We start from the raw sequence: 22959 nt of genomic DNA, 5'->3' as shown, positions 1-22959 counted from the left end.
TTTCTCTCTCTGTCTGTCTCTCTCATGCTCACTTTCTATCTCAAATAAATAAAATCAAGCAAGAAAGAAAGGAAGGAGGGAAGAAGTGGTGGGTGCAGGGGGGCGAGTTGTGTCAGTACCTTTAACGTGATGTTATGAGAATGTCACGCGAGCTTTTAAAAAGATTTTATTTATTTATTTGAGAGAGAGAATGATCAGGGAGAGGGACAGAGGGAGAAGGAGAGGCAGACTCCCCACTGAGCAGGGAGCCCAACAGGGGACTCCACCACAGGACCCTGGGATCATGACTTGAGCCGAAGGCAGGTGCTTAAACCACCTGAGCCAACCAGGCACTCAACCTCTATGCTCTTCTTCTCAAAATCCTATAACCTCAGTCCAGTCATGAGGAAAAAACCAGGGGACATTCTACAAAATACCTGACCAGTCCTCCTCAAAACTGTCAAGGCCATCAAAAACAAGAAAAATGTAAAAAACTGCCACAGACAAAAGGCACCTAAGGAGACAGGACAACAAAATGCAAACTGCAAGCCTGGATGGGGTCCTAGGTCAGAACAACACAATAGGGAAAAACTAAGAAACTTCAAGTAAAGCATGGACTTTAATTAATAATCATGTATCAGCATTGTTTCATTAGTTGGAAAATTTGTACCATACCAAGGTAAGATTGTATGATAAGGGAAACTGGGTATGAGGGACATGGAAACCCTTTGTACTATCTTGGCAACTTTTCTGTAAACCTAAAACTATGTTTTTGTTGTTGTTTGTAATATGGTTGACACACTACATTGTTAAATTAATGCAGTTATACAACGTAGTAATTCCACAAGTCTACACCTTATGCTATCATCTGAAACTACTCTTTAAAAAGAAAATAAAAAAGGTCAGCCAGTGAGCCCTCCATCACCTGATCGACATTTTCCCTGGACTTCTGCTCACCACCTCCCCCCAGAGTTGGCCCTAGGTGCCAGCACTTCCAGTTATGTCCCAGTTTTAGGAAACACCTCCTATCTGAGCCCCTAAATCCAAGGTCAACAGCAGGGAAAGTGTGTTCTGTTTGGTTATACTGGTGTTTTAAAAGGCAGCGTAGATCCAGAAATGAAAAATTGCTAAGCTGGACTTTATTAAAACCTAAAACACTGCTCTGCAAAGACACTGCTAAAAGAAGGAAAGGATGAGCCACAGACTGGGAGGAAATATTTTCAAAACATGTATCTGATAAAGGACTTGTGTCCAGAATACACAAAAAGTTAAAATTTGACAAATAAGGAAAACAACCCAATTTAAAAATGGACAAAGTATCTGAATAGCCACCTCACCCAAGAAGATTTACAGATATATGTTTATAACAGAATGCTCAAAATCATATGGCATTAAGAAATTGCAAATTAATATTTGCAAAGGACATATCAGACAAAGGGCTAGCATCCAAATCTATAAAGAGCTTATCAAACTCAACACCCAAAGAAAAAATAATCCAATCAAGAAATGGGAAGAGTGGTGCAACCACTCTGGAAAACAGCATGGAGGTTCCTCAAAAAGTTGAAAATAGAGCTACCCTATGACCCAGCAATTGCACTACTGGGTATTTACCCTAAAGATACAAACGTAGTGATCCAAAGGGGCACGTGCACCCGAATGTTTCTAGCAGCAAAGTCCACAATAGCCAAACTATGGAAAGAATCTAGATGTCTATCAACCGATGAATGGATAAAGAAGATGTGGCCAGATGGACCTCATAGACATATACAGAACATTCCACCCTAAAACAAGAGAATACTCATTCTTCTCAAGTGCACATGGAACCTTCTCCAGAATAGACCACATACTGGGTCACAAAGCAGGACTCAACCGATACCAAAAGACTGACATTATTCCCTGCATATTCTCCGATCACAATGCTTTGAAACTGGAGCTCAATCACAAGGAAAAGTTCAGAAGGAACTCAAACACCTGGAAGCTAAAGACCACCTTGCTTAAGAATGCTTGGATCAACCAGGAGATCAAAGATGAACTTAAACAATTCATGGAAACCAATGAGAATGAAGACACCTCGGTCCAAAACCTATGGGATACAGCAAAGGCGGTTCTAAGGGGGGAATACATAGCCATCCAAGCCTCCCTCAAAAACATTGAAAAATCCAGAATACACCAGCTGTCTCTACACCTTAAAGAACTGGAGAATCAACAACAAATCAAACCAACTCCACATGCAAGAAGGGAAATAATCAAGATTAGAGCAGAGATCAATGAGGTAGAAACGAGAGATACAGTAGAACGTATCAATGAAACTAGAAGCTGGTTTTTTGAAAGAATCAATAAGATCGATAAACCATTGGCCACACTAATCCAAAAGAAAAGAGAGAAAGCCCAAATTAATAAAATTATGAATAAAAAGGGAGAGATCACAACTAACACCAAGGAAATAGAAACAATCATCAGAAATTATTACCAACAGTTATATGCCAATAAGCTAAGCAACCTAGATGAAATGGATGCATTCCTGGAAAGCTACAAACTCCCAAAATTGAACCAGGAAGAAATTGACAACCTGAATAGACCGATATCTAGTAATGAGATCGAAGCAGTGATCAAAAACCTCCCAAAAAACAAGAGCCCAGGACCTGACGGATTCCCTGGGGAATTCTACCAAACTTTCAAAGAAGAAATAACACCAATTCTCCTGAAGCTGTTCCAAAAAATTGAAGCAGAAGGAAAACTTCCAGACCCTTTTTATGAAGCCAGCATTACCCTGATCCCCAAACCAGGCAAAGACCCTGCCAAAAAGGAGAATTTCAGACCAATATCACTGATGAATATGGATGCAAAGATTCTCAACAAGATCCTAGCAAACAGGATCCAGCAGCACATTAAAAAGATTATCCACCATGACCAGGTGGGATTCATCCCTGGGTTGCAAGGTTGGTTCAACATTCGCAAATCAATCAGTGTGATAGAACACATCAATAAGAGAAGAGAGAAGAACCACATGGTCCTCTCAATTGATGCAGAAAAAGCATTTGACAAAATCCAGCATCCGTTCCTGATGAAAACGCTTCAAAGTATAGGGATAGAGGGAACATTCCTGAACTTCATAAAATCTATCTATGAAAGACCCACAGCAAATATCATCCTCAATGGGAAAAAGCTTGCAGCCTTCCCGTTGAGATCTGGAACACGACAAGGATGCCCACTCTCACCACTCTTGTTCAACATAGTATTAGAAGTTCTAGCAATGGCAATCAGACAACAAAGAGAAATAAAAGGTATCCAAATTGGCAATGAAGAAGTCAAACTCTCTCTCTTCGCAGATGACATGATTCTTTATATGGAAAACCCCAAAGACTCCACCCCCAAACTACTAGAACTCATACAGCAATTCAGTAACGTGGCAGGATACAAAGTCAATGTACAGAAATCAGTGGCTTTCTTATACACTAACAATGAAAATACAGAAAGGGAAATTAGAGAATCGATTCCATTTACTATAGCACCAAGAACCATAAGATACCTGGGCATAAACCTAACCAAAGAAGTAAAGGACCTGTACTCGAGGAACTACAGAACACTCATGAAAGAAACTGAAGAAGACGCAAAAAGATGGAAGACTGTTCCATGCTCTTGGATTGGAAGAATAAACATTGTTAAAATGTCTATACTGCCTAGAGCAATCTATACTTTTAATGCCATTCCGATCAAAATTCCACCGATATTTTTCAAAGAGCTGGAGCAAATAATCCTAAAATTTGTATGGAGCCAGAAGAGACCCCGAATTGCTAAGGAAATGTTGAAAAACAAAAACAAAACTGGCGGCATCACATTACCCGATTTCAAGCTTTACTACAAAGCTGTGATCACCAAGACAGCGTGGTACTGGCATAAAAACAGACACATAGACCAGTGGAACAGAGTGGAGAGCCCAGATATGTACCCTCAACTCCATGGTCAAATAATCTTCGACAAAACAGGAAAAAATATTCAATGGAAAAAAGACAGTCTCTTCAATAAATGGTGCTGGGAAAACTGGACAGCGATATGTAGAAGAATGAAACTCGACCATTCTCTTACACCGTACACAAAGATAAACTCGAAATGGATAAAAGACCTCAACGTGAGACAGGACTCTATCAGAATCCTAGAGGAGAACATAGGCAGTAACCTCTTCGATATCAGCCACAGCAACTTCTTTCAAGATATGTCTCCAAAGGCCAAGGAAACAAAAGCGAAAATGAACTTTTGGGACTTCATCAAGATCAAAAGCTTCTGCACAGCAAAGGAAACAGTCAACAAAACAAAGAGGCAACCCACGGAATGGGAGAAGATATTTGCAAATGACAGTACCCACAAAAGGTTGATATCCAGGATCTATAAAGAACTTCTCAAACTCAACACACACAAAACAGATAATCATATCAAAAAATGGGCAGAAGATATGAACAGACACTTCTCCAACGAAGACATACAAATGGCTATCAGACCCATGAAAAAATGTTCATCATCACTAGCCATCAGGGAGAGTTAAATTAAAACAACATTGAGATACCACCTAACACCAGTTAGAATGGCCAAAATTAGCAAGACAGGAAACCACGTGTGTTGGAGAGGATGTGGAGAAAGGGGAACCCTCTTACACTGTTGGTGGGAATGCAAGTTAGTGCAGCCACTTTGGAGAACAATGTGGAGATTCCTGAAGAAATTAAAAATAGAGCTTCCCTATGACCCTGCAATTGCACTGCTGGGTATTTACCCCAAAGATACAGATGGAGTGAAAAGAAGGGCCATCTGTACCCCAATGTTTATTGCAGCAATGGCTAGGGTCGCCAAACTGTGGAAAGAACCAAGATGCCCTTCAACGGATGAATGGATAAGGAAGATGTGGTCCATATACACAATGGAGTATTATGCCTCCATCAGAAAGGACGAATACCCAACTTTTGTAGCAACATGGACGGGACTGGAAGAAATTATGCTGAGCGAAATAAGTCAAGCAGAGAGAGTCAAGTATCATATGGTCTCACTTATTTGTGGAGCATAACAAATAACATGGAGAGGAGAGGGAGTTGAGGGAAACTGGAAGGGGAGATGAACCATGAGAGACTATGGACTCTGAAAAACAACCAGAGGGTTATGAAGGGGCGGCGGGGGGGGGGGGGGGGGGGAAGGTTGAGGAACCAGGTGGTGGGTAATAGGGAGGGCACGTACTGCATGGAGCACTGGGTGTGATGCCAAAACAATGAACACTGTTATGCTGTAAATAAAAAAATAAAAATAAATAAATTAATTTAAAAAAAAGAAGATGTGGTATATATATACAATGGAATGCTATGCAGCCATCAAAAGAAATAAAATTTGCCATTTGCGACAACGTGGATGGAACTAGAAGGTATTATGCTTAGCGAAATAAGTCAATCGGAGAAAGACAACTATCATATGATCTCCCTGATATGAGGAAGTGGAGATGCAACGTGGGGGGTTTGGGGGGTAGGAAAAGAATAAATGAAACAAGATGGGATAGGGAGGGAGACAAACCATAAGAGACTCTTAATCTCACAAAACAAACTGAGGGTGGCTAAGGGGAGGGGGGTAGGGAGAGGGTGGCCGGGTTATGGACATTGGGGAGGATATGTGTTATGGTGAGTGCTGTGAAGTGTGTAAACCTGGCAATTCACAGACCTGTCCCCCTGGGGCTAATAATACATTATATGTTTGTTAAAAAAAGAAAGAAAGAGAGAGAGAAATTAATTGCAAATTAAAGCAACAATGAGATTCCTCTGTAAACCTATTGGAATGGCTAAAATCCCAAAACACTGGCATCCACAAATGCTGGAGAGGATGTGGAGCTACAGAAACACTCTGTCTTTGGCTGGTGGGAATGCAAAACGGTGTGGCCCTTGGGAAAACAGTTTGGTGGTTTCTTATTAAATTAAACATATTTGGGCGCCTGGGTGGCTCAGTGGGTTAAAGCCTCTGCCTTCGGCTCAGGTCATGATCTCAGGGTCCTGGGATCGAGCCCCGCATCGGGCTCTCTGCTCTGCAGGGAGCCTGCTTCCTCCTCTCTCTCTGCCTGCCTCTCTGCCTACTTGTGATCTCTGTCTTTCAAATAAATAAATAAAATCTTTAAAAAAAAAAACCATATTTTTACCATACTATTCAGCAGACATGCTCCTTGATATTTACCCAAACGAGCTGAAAACTTATGTCCATACAAAAAAACCTATGCATGGGTGTGTACAGCAACTTTATTCATAATTGCCCTAAACTAGAAGCAACCAAGATGTCCTTCAAATGATGAATGGATAAATGAACAGTGGTACATCCAGAAGATGGACTACTATGCAGTGTTAAAAAGAAATGAGCTATTGAGCCATGAAGAGACATAGAGGAAGTTTACATTTATATTACTAAGTGAAAGAAGCCAATGTGAAAAGGCTACATACTGTGTGGTTCCAACATGATATTCTGGAGAGGGCAAAACTATGGAGGCAATAGAAAGACTAGTGATTGCCAGTGTGAGAAGGGGTGGAAAGGAGAAATGGGGGAACACCGGGGATTTTTAAGGCAGTGAAATTATTCCGCATGATACATAATGGTGGGCCTATGATAATATGCATTTGTTAAAATCCATAGAACTGTATAACTGAAAGAGTGAACCGCCAGATAAACTGTGGACTTGAGTTAATAACAATGTATCTATATTTGTTCATCAGTTGTAGCAAATGTACAAAGCTAATGCAAGGTATGAATAATAGGGGAAACCACAAGGCTCAAGAGGGGAGTTATATGCGAACTCTCTGTACCATCTGCTCAATTCTCTTACAGAGATCTAAATTCTCTTATAGAAAATTTAAAACTTCTCAGAAAAATTAGTCTATCAATTTAAATTCTTTAAAATGTCAGTGTAAGTAGACTTGCTCTATGGCAATACAGGCAGCTTGGCACTAATGTCCTACACTAGTCTTGTCTGTGCATTCCCTCAGGTACCTTCCAACCTCTGGGACACTTGAGTTTGTAACCCCTGTATAGCTGTCTCCTTCCCCTGAAACTCCTGGACTGCACAGAACGTGTCTGAAAAACACTGACCCAGCCTTTCCTTGGTCATTGCTCTGGCTCAGTCCTGAGCCTGTTGTGTGTTCCACACATTAATAAGGTCTCTTCCCAGTGATGAGGCTCAGAACCCCTGGCTATTTCCCCAGCTGCTTTTCCAGATCTCTTGCATGTTTCCTTACTGATAGAAATATCCTGTCCAACAAATAGGAAGCTCCACCTCTAAGTTTTCTTTTGTTTCAAAGACAATGCATTGTGAGCACATGTATGTGTATGTGTGTGTAAAGGCCCAGGACTATAAGGTGGAAATAGACTATGCCTGCCAAGTAAAGTTCAGAACCCTGAATTTCAAAGGTGTGTATCAGATTACCCATGGGAGCTTTTCTCAAAATCTTGCTCCCAGAGCACTACCCCAAGCCCCTCACTGACTGCTGGCAGGAAGGTCTTTGGAGAGATGGCCCAGATAGGCCTTGGAGTACTGTTCAACCCCGGTGGCAGCCAGTGCTCTGGCTGTCTTCTAACCCTCTGAGATAACCAAATGTTCTGAATGGTGCTTGCTAAGACACCTCAAATGCGGGTGGTTGGCACCCCTTAACTCCCTCCACGCGGCAGTTTGGATACCCAAAATTGTAGTCAGAAAGTTTGCAGTAGGTGAGAGGAAAAGGGCCCTGCTAGAGCCTGAAAAGGCAGAGGTAGAGGGCCTCCACCTCTGACAAAGAAATCACCTGTCACGTGCTTTATAATGCTGGCAGAAAAGAACTCACGGGACTCTAGCAGGAGTGAGACAGGAAGGACACGATGTCCCACGTCATCATGGCTTCTCAGACCTTCTCTGCCAACAGCAGTGGAGGATGAGTTGTCAGTGTCCTTAAATTCCCCCGAGGAGACAACTTTAGCTCTCTTCTCTTCTTTCTTTTTACTTCTCTTTTCTTCTCCTGGGCCTTGTAGGCCAAGCACCGAGCAAATGTGCAACATATAATCATTGTCCCCATTTTACAGATGAGAACACTCGGGCTCTGAGAGGTCAACTGACTTGCCCAGGGCCTCCCAGCTAATCAGTGGTAAGGTGGGGTTGGAACCCAGGCCTGTCAGTCTCCACCTACTCCGCTCACTCCTCACTTCAGTGACTGCCCTTGAGAGGCACATGTATTTTCTGTTGCTTTGTAAGAGGTGGCATTTTCCAGCCCATATTCTGTGCTATCTTGTATAACCGCGCTTTCTTTGTAGTCTGCCAAATGCCAGGTCCTCCTGCTTGGGCCTTCTGCTCTTTCCGTGTGTCCACATCTTAATTTTCTCAAGGGGCCAGGATTCTCAAAAAGTAAATCTACCCTTGCCTACAGAGCCAACCTCTGACTGGAAAACCAGCCCTCGTGCTACTGGCCCCCACCATTTCTGCTGAGAAGCCCTGAATTCCACCCCCCCCCCTCATTTAACTAACTGAGGCCCAGAAAGGAAAAGGGATGTTTCTCTCGCTGTCATTGATAATGTGAAGAGCTACAGCTTAGTCCTGAACTTCAGGCTGCAGGCTGAGCTGTGGTGTTGCCTTTCTTCCTACTTCCCTCCCCCCACCCCCTCCCTGCCTCTTCTCCTCTCTTGGCTTCAATCCTGCACTCCATTCTTCCCCATTCCTTTCTCCCACTTTCTTGCTCTGCTCATCTTTATCCCCAACTTCCATTCTTCTTCTCCCTCCTTTTTTCCTTTCCCTTCTCCCTAGACTTTTGCCCCTCTTCCATGCTCTCCATTAGCCAAGGCTGCCTCTCCATATTGCTTTTCCATTTGTCCCCTCTGCCGCCAGCCTTTACTTGCCAGCTTCTGTGAAAGAGTGCCCACCATGGAAAAGGCTAAGAACCAGCCACTGGGCAGGGCCTTCTAGAATCTTCTTGGAGAACCAAGAATCATGCTCCCCTCCGAGCACCGACCTGTGTGAGAAGTAGTGCCTTGGCATCCCTGAACACTCCTTGGATATTTCAGGTGAAAGAGAGCCTTAGCCCCGAAGCTCTGCGCAGTGGATTTCAGAGGTGTGCCTCACATCACCGTGGGTTACCTGCAAGGAGTTCCCTCAGTTTAGACTTCCACAAAGAATGTCTGAAACAAATCGTCATTTTAGTTCTTTCAAGCAGCATGCTCTTGGGCAAGACAGTCCCACCCACCCCCTTGTGGATTTCCTCATCTCATCTTTGAGATGCATCAAGGTCCCTCTGCAAGGACACCACGAGCAGACAGATGTGCCAGGGAATGGGAGAGCTACAGAGGCAAGAGAGCCAGAGTCTGCTGGCTGTCCTCCCCCCACCCCCAGAGCACCTGCTCCAGATGGACTCACTGCAGGCCTGGGGCTTGTCCTCTGCTCCTCAGGTTCTGGAAGAAACTTCCTCAGGGATGCCCAGGGCCTGCGAACCAATCACAGTAAATTCCCAACACTCTGACTGGCAACCCAGGAGACCTATTATTAATACTACCTATTAATCCTTATTAAGAAAAAGATAGTTAATTCTGATGGCTGGTGTGTTCTTTCTCCAGAAGGCATGTCAACATGAGAAATGAATGCAGTATGCAAGGCTGATTGGTCAGGAAAGAGGAAAAAAAGCAATCTGTGGTGGGATCCTGAGGGTCAGAAACTGAGCTGTGGCATCCAGGGGCACTCAAGTAGCTTCAAGACTGGAGGAGTCAACTCCCTTAGTACCCCCAAGCCTTCATGGTGTGCTGTCCTACTGCACAGTCGTGGCAATATGCTGGGCAACTGGGCTTTGGCAGAGGGTGTTGAACACCCCCTTCTTTCCACGGTGTGATCATGATACCTTGCTGCCCTGTCCATATCTATCTCTGCCCCTCTACCACCCACTGCCAACCCTCAATAATTTGTACCCATGGATCTCCCAGGATTCTTAGACAAGGAGCCTCTGGGGACCCACTGGGAATCCATTGAATTAATGAGCCATTTGAGTGCCTGTGACCTGATTTTGCAAGACTTGCTACAGTTTCCAAACTGACTTTGGCCTGGCGTAATCCGAGCTGCTACAGAACGGAAAGTCCTTTCTCCTTCCCTCCTGGAGGCCTGCACCAGAAACCATTCAGAAAGATCCTGATCATTGGCCACTGTTCTCCAAGGAAAAGCGTGCAGAGCTTGCCACCTTGTGGCTGCCTCTGGTTCTACAGCACCCCAACCAGAAGCACAGATGCTCCTCTCCCCCCACCACCCAGGGGAGTCTCTGGGATGCAGGGAAATAGGCGTGAGGGTGGCTCGGATTCCCAGGCTCTGGTATCTCTTTCCATCTGTTTGACCCACAGTCTCGAACCTGTGGAGGCAGGCCCAGGGAAAGAGGCCCAGCAGCTGGCTGAGATGGGAGAGAGCAGAAGGCTAGAGCGAGGGAAAGTGTTGTATTCATGGTGAGGCAACAGGTTGTCCGGCCTGTGGAGCACCTTAAACTGATGGTTCAGGCTAGGCAAAGCCGGCCCCCCTGTCCAACCCCAACCCACCTCGCAGCCTGAGTGTCCCCATCTATAAAGGAAGTCTCTGACCAGGTGACCTTTTAGGTCTCTTCCAGCTCTGATATGGTACCTAGACAGGACCATCCCAAAGCAAAGGAGAGAATCCCAGCCTGTCACTGGCATCCTGGGACAGCATTGGCCTCTTCACCTCCCAAGGGGCAGTGTTGGGTTCTGCTGTTTGCAAGCAGGAATCCAAGGCAAGACACACCCATCAGGCAGCCTGAATGAATCAGATGCCTGTGCTGTTGGGTCTGATTCATCACTCAGGAGTAGGAGCTGGTCAGTTGGGGTGGCCAGGGGTGAGCTATGCATCTCCAGCCGAATCCGGTTGATAAAGTGTCATGGCTGAGAGCACGGATCCTGACCCCTCACAGAGTCATGGATCAGATTCAGATTCTGCCCTTAGCCAGCTGGTAATGTTTAGAATTTCTTTAATCTCCCTAAGCCTCCATTCTCTCACTTGTGTAAAGGGGGAAATGAGGCTCTTGGCAGGAGAAAATGGCATGATGTGTGCAGAGCACTTTCCAGGACTTGGTGAGTAGACTGCATCTCTAAATGCCATCTGATCAGTGAGCGTGCGCTGTTCTTCCAAGTTCAGGGAAGAATGACGCCAAAGGCAACTGAGACGTCATCCCGGCTGCCTCCATTTCAAAAGTGGGGGGCATTGCCTTGCTTTCAACAGAGCAGATAGCCTCTACCCAAAGTTGTAGGGCAAGGCCTCCCTGCAGAACCATGAAGGCATGACCCCAGCCCTGCAGAGCCCAACAGGCCCTTTGCTCAATGAGTCTAGAAGATGGGACCATCATGCCAGTGAGTCCAGGGGGCAGAACACTGGACCAGAGAGGATAATTTTCAAGCCTTAAGAGCTCATGGAGTTTGCGTTGCTAGGTTTCACACCTGCTTGGGACCTCACAGCTCTTCCTTCTGTCTTCTTTCTCCCTTGTGGAATGAGAATGTCTAACCTACGCCTGTCCACCACTGTATTTTGGAAGCACATCACATGTCTGTTTTCCCAAGCTTGGAGCTGGTGAATTCCACCTCAGGATGATTTTACTTCTAGTCTCACCCATATCAGATTTAGATGGGACTTTGGACTTTAGAGTTGATGCTGGGACAAGTTGAGGCTTTGGGGGCTGGTGAGGTGGAAGGAATGTATTTTGCACATGAGAAGAACATGAATTTGCCAGGGGTGGAGGGAGAGGGCAGGTTAGGATGTGATGGATTTAATGTGTCCTCTAAAAATTGATTTGTTGAAACCTAATCCCACATATGATGATATTTGGAGGTAGGTCTTTAAGTCACAAGGATGGGGCCCTCATGAAGGAGATTAGCACCTTTGTAAGAGGCAGAGAGCTAGCTCACTCTCTTTCCAGCCTGTGAGAACACAGGAAGAATTTGGCAATCTGCTGGAAGAGGACCGGCGTGAGAACATGATCATGCAGTACCCTGACCTCAGACTCCCAACCTCTAGAACTTTGAGACGCAAATTCCAGTTATGTGAGCCACACATCTAGGATGTTCTGTGACAGCAGTCTGAGCTGACCATGACACTGTTCATGACACGGGATTCCTGGCTCCTCTCGTAGTCAGCTCAGGCTGCCATAACAAAATACCATAGACAAGCTGTCTTGAACAATAGGAACTTTCATTTCTCACAGTTCTAGACACTGGAATTCCCAGATCAAGGTCCAACAAAATCAGTTGTTGACAAGGACCCTCTTCCTGGCTTGCAGACAGCACATTCTCACTGAGTCCTCACATGGTAATGAACTCTGATCTCGCTTCCTCTTCTTCTAAGAGCACCAGTCCCCTCAAAGGCACCCACCCCCATGACCTCATCAAACCCAATTACCTCCCCAAATCTTCCCCCCCAAATATATCACACTGGGGGTTAGGGCTTCAACAGATGAATTTGGGGGACCACACGCATTCAACCCATACAGCTCCTAATATAAACCTAAATTTCTTGTCTGTAAACCTCCTCCCATTCCTTTTCCTTTTGTCATTTTTTCTTTTGCAGCAATGTGAACACCAGGAAAATCTTGCCCTCGCCTCACCCCATCCCACAGAGCTGGGGGCACAACAGCACCAGCCCCTCCCTGGAAAACAGGTCTGTCTTCTTCTCCTCTGATGCCTGTGACAGTCCCTGCTATGTGTGGAATGAATCCAAATTGCCAGTGCTCTTCTCCCACATCCCGAGGAGCCCCTTGTCTGGTCGCCACACAGACAGAGCCCAGGGTTGGCCTACTAGGAATAAGGTATTATTCCTAGTACCCTAGGAATACTATGGAGTCTCTCACAGATGCTGAGTGCCAAAGCTGGGGTGTTTTCTCCCAGGGGTCTTTGCAGCTCCATGCAGGCAGACTTGCTTCAAATCTTCTTGTAAATAGATGTACCCAGGGCTATTAAGGGAAAGAATTGCTGGCTCACAGATCTTTCCAGTCCCACCACAGGGTCTCCAGGCAGGGAAGGACAGAGAGTTGACAAGACTAGCCTCAGGCCCTGTGCACTGTTCACTGCAGACTGAACAAAGCTGACAAGACCTCTCCCCAGCAGTGCTCTTTGTGCCCTCTAGCTAGAAGGCTTGAGCACCCTTCTTGACCTACGCACCCCCCCACCAAACTGTCCAAGGGTGAGGTCCAGCCACACTCCTTCTGGAGCCCAGACAGAAGCAATACCTCCGTGGGCCCCGCGGGACCACTTCTGGATTGCAGCTGGATGCCAACACAATTACTTGTGATCATGAACAGTCCGTTATCATGTCCTGTCCTCACTGCCTTCTAAGAGAGTGGATACTGTCACTTGCTATGTGGAGTGACAAGATGTGGGTTACACTTGGAGAGCCAGGAGGGAACTGCTTTAAATTTTCTGTAGGGGCAATTTGTTGGATGGAAAAATAAGAGGGAGAAAAGCACAAACATTCTTCCTTTTTTTAAGGGGGTTTCTTGGAAATCCCACACTTCTTATAAATCTCATTGGTTGGAACCTGGTCACCTGACCACACATTGCTGCAAAGGAGGCTGGGAAATGTAGTATTTTTTTTCAGCCATGGTAACATACTCAGCTAAATATGTTTTTATGAAGAGAGGAGAGAATAGTTATCTGTCCCAGGAGCAACTAACGAAGCCATGGTAGAGTAAGGGGACACATAGGGGAGATGTCCTAAAGGATGTGCCATCTAAGTTGGGTGCTGAAGGAGACAGTCAAGCCCCAGGTGGAACAGACTTGGTGGAGGCAGGGGTTGGGAGGGATGGGGAAGGTGCTAAGACAAAGCACGTTCAGCCATGCAAAGGTCTTGAAGCAGAGCAGTCCAAGGAAAGGAAACAGCTAAAGCAAAGGTCCTGAGGCCAGAAGGAACTCATGTTACTGAGTAACAGAATAACAGAAAGAAGGGCAGGATGGCCAGAACATAGTATGCAAGGGGCCAGATCACACAAGAAGAGAGTTTGAGTTTCATTCCAAGAGTGATGCGAGAAGCCACTAATGGATTTAAGGGTTAGAGTTAGGAGAGGACAGGACACATTTGCACGTGAAGGGATTGCTGTGGCTTCTGCCCAGATACAGTGGAGGGATGAGAAGGCAGACTGCCATCCCACAACCTCCTGGGTGAGATCGGGTCACTGATCTATGCAAAGCACTTTGGAAAGGTAAGCATGGGATCCAAATGTAAGTCGCAGTGATGCATGACTTGTGGTTGTCCTCAGCATCTCTGAGAGGCCAGCGTCATCTGTCCCTCTCACCGGGGACAGCCAGACGGACTCCGACATCCTGGCGTTCATCAAGGCCAGACAAAGCATTCTACAGAAGAAATGTAAGTGCACCTTCCTCCACAGCTCTGCTCACCAGCCCTTAGGAATGAGGGGGAAGGCCAGAGCAAGAAGTGGGCTGAGAAGGAAGTAGGAAGCTTCCTGCCTATTCCTGAAACCACAGGACTGACCCTGTGGTCACCTCACACGTGCCTGGCCTCTGCTTCCTCCAGGAAAAAGTTCCAGGAGGCGATATCACAAACACCAGAGCAGGCCCAAGGGGGTGGTGGGCCCAGGCGCTCCCATTCTGCTTGGCAAAGCTTCCCTCCCTCTTCCAGATCTTCAGCTCCTGGTGTTCTCTGTCCCCAAAGCCATTCACCTCTGTTTAGCTTTCTCCATACAAGAAGAGGCTGAGTGATGGTTTGATAACTTGAATCCCTGTCTAGAAGTATCACTCTCCTATCGGAGCCTGGTTCTTCCCAGTGAGTTGTAGACGTAATTACCATCTGAAGGCTCAGGCCTGAGGACACCGTTAACAGTTAAGGAAGAAATACCGGTGGCATGTCAGACAACAGGAAGAGAAAGAAAAGGTCCTCCCTGGCCTTTGTCACCTCCTCCCCGCCCCCCGTGTTCCTCTTGGCAGCTGCCCCCCGACTGTGGACAGGCCTTCTCTTCTCCTGCCTCCCCTCTCCCCAGAGACCCCCCAAGACCCAGGACCCCTTACCCCAGCCCTACTTTTAACCTTGTCCCAGTAGTAAGCCAAAGGCTACCAGATGGGCCAAGCATTGCTTTCCTGTGTCAACACTCTGATGGATGAAATGGCAGACTTGGATTGTATCAGGACTGACACCTGCCCCGAGAGGCCCACAGTCAGTTTCACGGCCAAGTCTCTGCAGTTCAGACCCTAGTGGGTCTGCATATGGACGGAGCATCCCAAGCAAAGGATGGCCTTGCCACGTCATCCTTCCAGCAGCAAGTAGGCACCCTCACTGAAATGCCAGCCTGCCCACTGTTCTCTCTCTACCACTGAGATCAGCTCCTCTGTGGTGGGGTCCCTCTGAGACCTGAGATAGGCTGGCTCTGCCACCAACCCCCTTACAGCATAGCTTGCCTTCTCTCCTCCATTTTCTTGTTGAAAAAGAAAGGACGCCAACAAATACGTAAGATCATTTGAGGTGCTGAGCGAGAGAGCAGGAGACAGCTCACAGACCTTATGGGCAAGGGTGAGGGGCTTGGCTTCTACTCCAGGTGTCCTGAGAGCTCTGTGAAGAATTTAAGCCATGGCATGATGTGGTCTGACAGGGGCTTTGGCAAGCTCACTCCAGCCACTGTATACAGCAGAGACCATAGAGGCCCAGGAATAGCAGTTTCCAGAACCTGGGGAGGTCCAGGCAAGGGGTGAGGGCAGCCTGACCCCAGCAGCAGGTCAGCCATGAGTGTGAAGGAGAGGAGAGCCAGGAGGGCCGGTGGGCACCTACTCTGAGCAGCTAACAGGACAGAGATGTCAACTGGCAGAAAGGCAGACAGGGGTGGACACCAGAGGGAAGTTGCTGGGGGCACTCAGAGTTCCAGATGGCCCATTCGAAGTTTCAGAAGCCCTCTGAGACCCCAGAGGAGGTAAGTAGGCCTCTGAACATGAGTCTGGGTGAAGTATAGCACCACGTCCTGAGTGAAATCCCTGTGGAAGAGAGAAATAGGGTTATTCTAATGTCTAGCTCAGACCACTGGGCAACCTGACGTTTGGAGGTGAGAGGGAAGATCCAGCCATAGCTACAGAGAACATTCGGCCAGGGCGGGAGAAGGGCCAGCGGCGGAGTGAGCGTGGCCTCAGGCAGGCCTGCAGGAGAACGTGGTCCAGGGGGGAAGAGCCAGTAGAGCCCAGGGTTGCTGGAGGCTGAGGAAGCATGGATGGGACGCTGCCCACCAGCCCTTCCACCTGTCATGGTGGCGGGGGACACATGCCCTATAGGTGGAGGACTGGGAGGAGGAAAGACCCATGGTTGTGGTTGAGGAAAGAAAGGAGCAGGAGTGGAGACGGGGAATGGGGCCAGCTGTCCCACGGGCTGAGCTGGGAGGAGGAGCAGCCGGGAGCTGGGGCCAAGGAGAAGCCGTGGTTGCGCAGATGAGTTCTTTTTTTTTTTTTTTTTTAAAGATTTTATTTATTTATTTGACAGAGAGAGATACAAGTAGGCAGAGAGGCAGGCAGAGAGAGAGAGAGAGAGAGGGAAGCAGGCTCCCTGCCGAGCAGAGAGCCCGATGCGGGACTCGATCCCAGGACCCTGAGATCATGACCTGAGCTGAAGGCAGCGGCTTAAACCACTGAGCCACCCAGGTGCCCGCGCAGATGAGTTCTCATGCTAAGAGGAATGGGCCACTAGGAGAAAGGAGGTGGGTGAAGTGGGAACAAGGACCAGACCTACAGGGGAAACTTCCAGGAAGTAGAGGGCGTGACATCCGGGACTTAAGTGGAGCAGAGGTTGGCATTTGGAGCTGGGAGGCTCCCCTCGCCTGGAGCAAACACACAGAAATCAACCATCATTCATACTCTCGGGAAGCCAACACGTAAGCAACATTGTTAAGTTATGTTTACTGAGCTTCTGCCTGGATAATAAAGACGCCCTTTCCAACCTCTCCAAGAAAGAGAGACATTCACCCAAGGCCTGTGTGAGGATGCCGTCCTGCTACGTACACAGTGCCCAGATGGTACAGAAAGCTGGGCTGAAAGGTGGAGCCCTCTTCATGTACAGAGCCAAGAGTCCAAAACCTCTTTTGGCAGATGGGAAAACTGAGGCACACAGCGGTTGCATAGCAGACCCAGGACAACCCCGCTTTTCTACGTGCTCTCCACGGGGCCACACTGTCTTGAAAAGCCTCTCTGTGGTCGGCCTGGTGTCGGTCTCTTGGCCCCCACCCTCCGGGCAGCTGGGGAGCTTTGTTCTTCAAACAAATAGTGGCCTGGAAGTAATTCATCAAAACAAAAGTTCAAGGGTTCAATTTTTATTCTTAAGGGAAAAAAAAAAAAAAATTTAGTGACCATGAGGCTGCAAAGGAAGTTGAAGAAGGTTGACGGGGGATCCCCGTTCCGCCAGGTCAGGGCCAAAGGGCTAGCAGGTGTGGCCTCACGGCCCGGCAGCAGATGGCCAGGACCCAGCAGGCAGCACTTTCCACACAGCCCCCTTATCAGGCCTCCCCGACAGGCAAACATGCAGGCGGGCCCCAGGCACCTTCCCCAGCCAAAGCAAACATTTCCCTCTCCCCTGCCCTGGGCTCCCTCTGCTCTTCATTTAGCGGCACTGTCTGTCTGGGCTTCTTCAGCAGTGCTCATTATGGGGAATTTGTGACTATCAGCCTGGGAGCAGGAGCCCAGAAAAGGTGATTTAACGTATGCCTCGCCCGCCGGCTCTCGCACTCCACCAAGGGCCGGGATGAATCTAGTTGATTTAGGATTCACGGAAAAGCTGTGGAACGTTTAAAACCCTGCCAGGGGCACGTGTGGACAGGTATATATCCCCCCTCTGGGGCGTTTGTCATCCATGGTGTCAAATCTGCTGTTTTTAACTGCCGAGCATGGCTTTAAAATCTGAGAAAATGAGATTAACCCCTTTCTAGAGTGCTTTAAAAAAAACAAATCTTCCTTAATTTAATTAATCCAAACTAAAAAAGTTTGGAACTTTTTGCATACGGACAGGAACCTTGGTGTGACCCCCATGACCACCGTGCCCTTTTCTCTGGCTGGTGCCAGGAAGAGGCTCTGCCAAAGGCCTCAGAGCCTCCTGCCCCCTCCCCCCGACTTCTCCATCCCCAGCCAGAGAAACCCTCCAGCTCTCCTCTGTGCTGGATCCATCCCAGTGAAATGGAGAGAACCTAGACTGGGTGAGGGAAGAGGCCCAAAGGCAGGGCTCCTTGAAGCCCTCAGCCCTGTGTGACCTTGGGCACGTCACCTCCCCTGGCCCCCTCTCACATCTATCGAGTTCAGATTCTGCCTCCATCCGGGTGGCCAGCCCCTCCTGAGATAACGTCCATAAAAGTCCCCTCTAAGCAGCCAAGCGCCAGGGAGCCGTTAATGGGGAAACTGGCCTTAGTGGTGAGAACTGGCCGCACACGTAAGGAGTGATTTCCTATCTGTGGTCTCTCTGCAGCAGTACCCTCCAGTCTGGGAACCTACAGTCAGGTAACCCCAGCGCGGACTGGACAGCTCCACCACTTCCCGGGGCTCATCAAGTCAAGAGAGGGCACTTTGTATCTGCAGTGGAGGTCTGTGTCTGGGGGGCCCTCCGAGCCCTGCTCTGTGGCCCTCCACCCTAGCCCCGTCCCCGCCCCAGTCACCACAGCAGGCCAGTGTCTGGGGTGGGAGCTGGCTCCAGACCTTAGGCCCCTTTCCATCGGCAGCGCTGATGCATCCTAACCCAGGCTGCTGAGGAAAGGAGACCCATGTTCCTGCTGAGCCCCAGTACCTGCCCTCACCATCCTTGGACTAGGGAGCCAAAGACAGTGGGCTTCAGCCCTGGCTCCTCATGGGTACTACCTGTCCCCTCCCACCCCTGCCCCATGCACTGGGCGTGGGTTTCCAGTGTGCAGCAGAGCTGGGAACCATGGGTCCAGAGTGCCTGGAACACATCCCTTCAGATGCCCTGGGGTGCCTGGTCTTCCTTCCTGTCCTAAGATTCAGTCAGAACAGCGAGGAATGTCTGAAAGCTAAGGACCAGCTCTATTTCATTAAATATCCTGGGGTCCTGCATTCAGAATTAGATCTGAAAGACCAAGAGCCCATTGCCTTGACTTGTTTTCAACCTCTTCCTCCCCATCACCTGCCACATTGAGTGTGTCACTGAGAATGACCTGGTCGTCCTCCGCAATGTCAGACAGACTGTGCCTGCCCTATACTCCCCGCCCCCAGCTGCCCCCAGGCCAGGTCCCTGTGGGCACACTCAGATGGCCGCTGCCTTCAAGCTCTCTGCGCCCTGCAACTGTTTGAAACACTCTCTTCCCAAGCCCTCTGACTCCTATTAAGATAGCCAAACTTTAGACGAATTAACTGCTGTCACTCACACCATTTCTTCTCACATGTTAATATGCCAGGAAATCTAGGGGTTTTGTTAAAAGGTCCATCCCAGTCCAGTAAGTCTGGGCTGGGGGCCGAGATTCCGCGCTTCTTAACAAACTTCCTGGGGATGCCAGTGCTGCTGATGGACACTTTGAGAAGCAAGGAGCCATGCTTGCCAACTTGCTTCTTCCGGCGACCTCACCTGCTCCGTCATTCTGGATACTCGGAAGGAGGCCCAGAGAATGAACATGATTTGCCCAGCCACACCACGGGTTGGGGACTGTCCTGGCTAGAACTCAGGGGCCCTGGCTCTTAGCCCAAGAAGACCCTTCTCCATTTCCAGCTGTGTGGTCAGAAAGAGCCACCCTGAATAAAATGAGTGTCAGGAGCCAAGCAAAAAGAGACTCTTTTGGAGAATCGAGCAGCGGTGTCTGTGAAAACTGTGGGCTTGGACAATGAGTACAGGTTCTGGCTCAGGGAGATTAAGATTTTGCAGAGGACAAAGGAGGTGTCATCCTGCAGAACTGGGGAGATAAAGACAGCCCCTGGGAGTCGGGGCACTGGGAGGCACACCGCCCCAGAGCCAAGAGAAGTGACCTGCAGCCTCCTCCCTGTGCTCCTTGCCCTTCCATCCGCAGGGAAACTGGTGCCCCGAGACACAGCCTAACCGAGAACATCCCGTCTTCTTTCAGGTTTCCAGTAGGTGTCCAGCCGCAGGAACAGAGTACGGATGAAGGAAGGCGCCTTTTCTCACTCATCCTGGCTTCAGATGTGATCTGCGGGCTGCCGAGAGCTTCTGGTGATTTTGGCTCCAATAGAAGGGGCTGTTTCCTTAAGGATGTTGTCCTGGCCAGTGAGCCTGGGGCTAGGGCTTAGGGAGCTGTCCTTGCTGTGGGTGCTGGAGATAGTGCCAGGATGCTAGGGGTGGGACAGGGGCTCCTACTCACTCTTGTAGTGATGCTTCCCTTGGTCGATTATAAACCTGGGACATTATGAAATAGCACCATCAGAATGTGGTGGCAGGGGAAGCTCATGCTGGTAGAGTAGGGGAGAAAGCTACTTACCAGCCAGCTATACGAGCCCAGGAATGGCTAGGGCACGCAGGCAGCAGAATACAACACAGCAGAATACAAAGCATCTTGATGACCAGTCCTGATCTCCCAAACCAAACTTCTACCATCACCCTCACGGCCCGGGTGACCATAGGCAGTGCCTGAATCAGCCGTATCTCCAGAGAGCCACCCAGTAGGGTCCAAAGACATTGCTGCACCCCAAGAGCAGGAGACAGTTCCCGAGAGCTCTGCAGAGAGCTTGAGAAGGGGCGGTATGGGCACCTAGGGCCTCACACCCTCACCCAGCCACTTGGGGCTCTGTAGGATTTGGGCCGAAACCTCCCACTCCCACCAGGGAAAGAGAGCTGCTGGGGGCTTGCCTCCATGAGCCTTTCCAGCACTCCAGGGCCTGGCTGCAGGATACAAGAGGCCCTTGGAGAACCGCCACCTGGCCTGCGTCTGGACAGCGGCAGCAAGGTCCCAAGTCAGCTGTAGGTGGGGAGGGGTGTGGAATCGGGAGAGAAATGGCACCTGCGATGAAGCAAGTGAATAAAAGTGTCCGTCAACCACCCCCACTGTCTCTGTCCTGTGAATACAAGAACTGCCACCCCAGAGAGAGGACAGAGAGAAAATACATATAACTGGCTTGTTTTCTCCCCTGGCCCAGACTGGGTAAAAGGATCATGCAGGAGAAGCTGATGATGACAGTTCAGAGTCAAGCCACCCATAGAGCCCCTCTAATCCATACCCTCACTGCTAATATTAGAAACCTGAAACAGAGTGGAGGGGCTGGCTTCTAAGGGCGAGTTAGTGGCAAGTGTCCCCTCTTTGGGGGGCTTTCCCTGACCTCCTGACAGGAGCCACTGCCATTTCTCTTTTCATTTTGCCCATCACTACGTGACATATCATCTTTCTCTATTTGCTTCTTTCTTTATGGCCTGCCACCTCTCCCCATTCCCCCAAGACTAAATGCTCCATGACAACAGGGACCTGTGTGTGTTGCTCACTGCCGTGTGCCCAGCACAAGCTGGAACCAAATAAATACTCCTTCAATTAATGAGCAGCAGAGTCAGAGCCCAGACCTCCTATTTCTCAGGCTCACATCTGTCCCATGCCTTTACTCTGGCTCTGCGACGGAGGCCCGTTGAGGCAGAGTCCAGTCTCCTTGGTCAACTTCCTGCCCTCTTGGTTCTGTGGCACATAGTGAGTCCTCCGTAAAGTCTATAGAACCTGGGAAGATCAAATAGAGCCCTTGCAGCCTGATCCTCGAAGCCTCCCCGAGGCCACGGGGCAGACATGTAGCAAACACACACACTCTCAAGAGCACGGAAGCCAGCATGGTGTTGGCCAGAGCCCCGCAGAGACAGCCTCAGTGTACCTAGCACACCTGAGGGCCTGCCGCCCTCTAGAGCTGGTTAGAGTCTATTGACTTTAGATCTCCTGCTGAGAACTTATCTCCGGGATCCAAAGGCCTTATTGACAGAGATGTGTGGTATGGCCCCACGGAGGGTGTGAACCCACAAAGGCAAGGGAGGAAATGAAGAAGAGAGAAAAACAGACAGCTGGGTCATGGCGTCCTGCAAGGAGTCTTATATAAAGTGTATGCAGCCCCTAGAGAGGGAGCTTTTCTCCAAATTTCCCCTCCCGATGGAAGCTGGCCCTTGGACATGGACACAGGCGTGGCCACAGTGCATCTTCTCCAAAATTCACTGGCCTCTGAAAGGAGAGAAATGGATGCAAGGCTCTGGAAAGACTGTCCAACAAGCCTGAGTTCACCCCAGGCCAAACTGTGGAGCTTTCCAAACCGTCTTCTGGAAAGCAGCCTGGCCAGTGACTCTAGCCCTGGCCCCACTAGAGTTCAATTTGCTCTGCTGTTCACTTAATAGGGGATGTGAGGAGGAAGGCGGCTGCGATGCTAGGAGGAGGGCTTGCCCAGATCTTACTAAAAAGGGGTTTTTAGGAAGTAGATAGAGAAACTGTGGTAGATCGAATAGCCAGTCTTAAGACTTTACACCCTATAATAAAATTACATGTTCAAAGCTTTGCTGCTTTGAACGGCAGCGAAGTCTACTTTCCTATCCCTTAAATCTGGGCTTGGTCCTGTGACTTGCCTTGGTCCATGGGATGTTAGCAGACATGCATGATTCAAGTCTTGCGTGCTCAGGCTTGCCTCTCTGCACTCCAGGGATCTTCCTTGAGAAGAACATGCCCAGAATAAGTGCTGCCCCTTCAGCTTCCATCCCAGAACATCAGGAGAGTAGATCCGAGCCCAGCCTACATACTGGAGCCAAGCCCAGCTGACCCATAGCTTGGAGCAGGGCCTCCCGGTCAAGCCTAGCCCAGATCAGCTGAACCCCGGCTGCCCCCAAACACCCTACTATCATGAGAATAAACACTTGTTGACATAAGGCACTGAGAATTGGGGTGATATGTTATGGAGCATTAATTGTAGCAATGGCTAACAGACACAGATATCAAAAACCAGAATCGGAATATAGCTAGATGCAGGATTTCTCAGAGTTCACTGTTTCTTTCTATGCTGCCTACTGAGAGTAAGGACTTGAGAGTTGTACTTGAGAGTAAGCTGTGT

The 22959-nt window shown here is 48.7% G+C and overlaps 1 protein-coding gene across 2 annotated transcripts in view; it reads left to right on the top strand.

The window, feature by feature from the left end:
* Nucleotides 1-20925, top strand: part of KIF6 (kinesin family member 6) — a 444670-nt gene extending 423745 nt beyond the window's left edge. For both annotated transcript variants that reach the window (XM_046006623.1, XM_046006622.1), the window contains 3 exons: nt 12548-12637; nt 14232-14338; nt 20010-20925. In XM_046006623.1, the coding sequence (XP_045862579.1) occupies nt 12548-12637; nt 14232-14338; nt 20010-20020 (208 nt within the window). In that variant the 3' untranslated portion in view covers nt 20021-20925. The remainder of the gene's footprint in view (nt 1-12547; nt 12638-14231; nt 14339-20009) is intronic.
* The last annotated feature ends 2034 nt before the right edge of the window (nt 20926-22959 follow it).

This window comes from Meles meles, chromosome 5 (genome assembly GCF_922984935.1).
Source record: "Meles meles chromosome 5, mMelMel3.1 paternal haplotype, whole genome shotgun sequence".
Taxonomy (NCBI): Eukaryota; Metazoa; Chordata; class Mammalia; order Carnivora; family Mustelidae; genus Meles; species Meles meles.
This window is presented reverse-complemented; position numbering and strand designations above follow the sequence as displayed.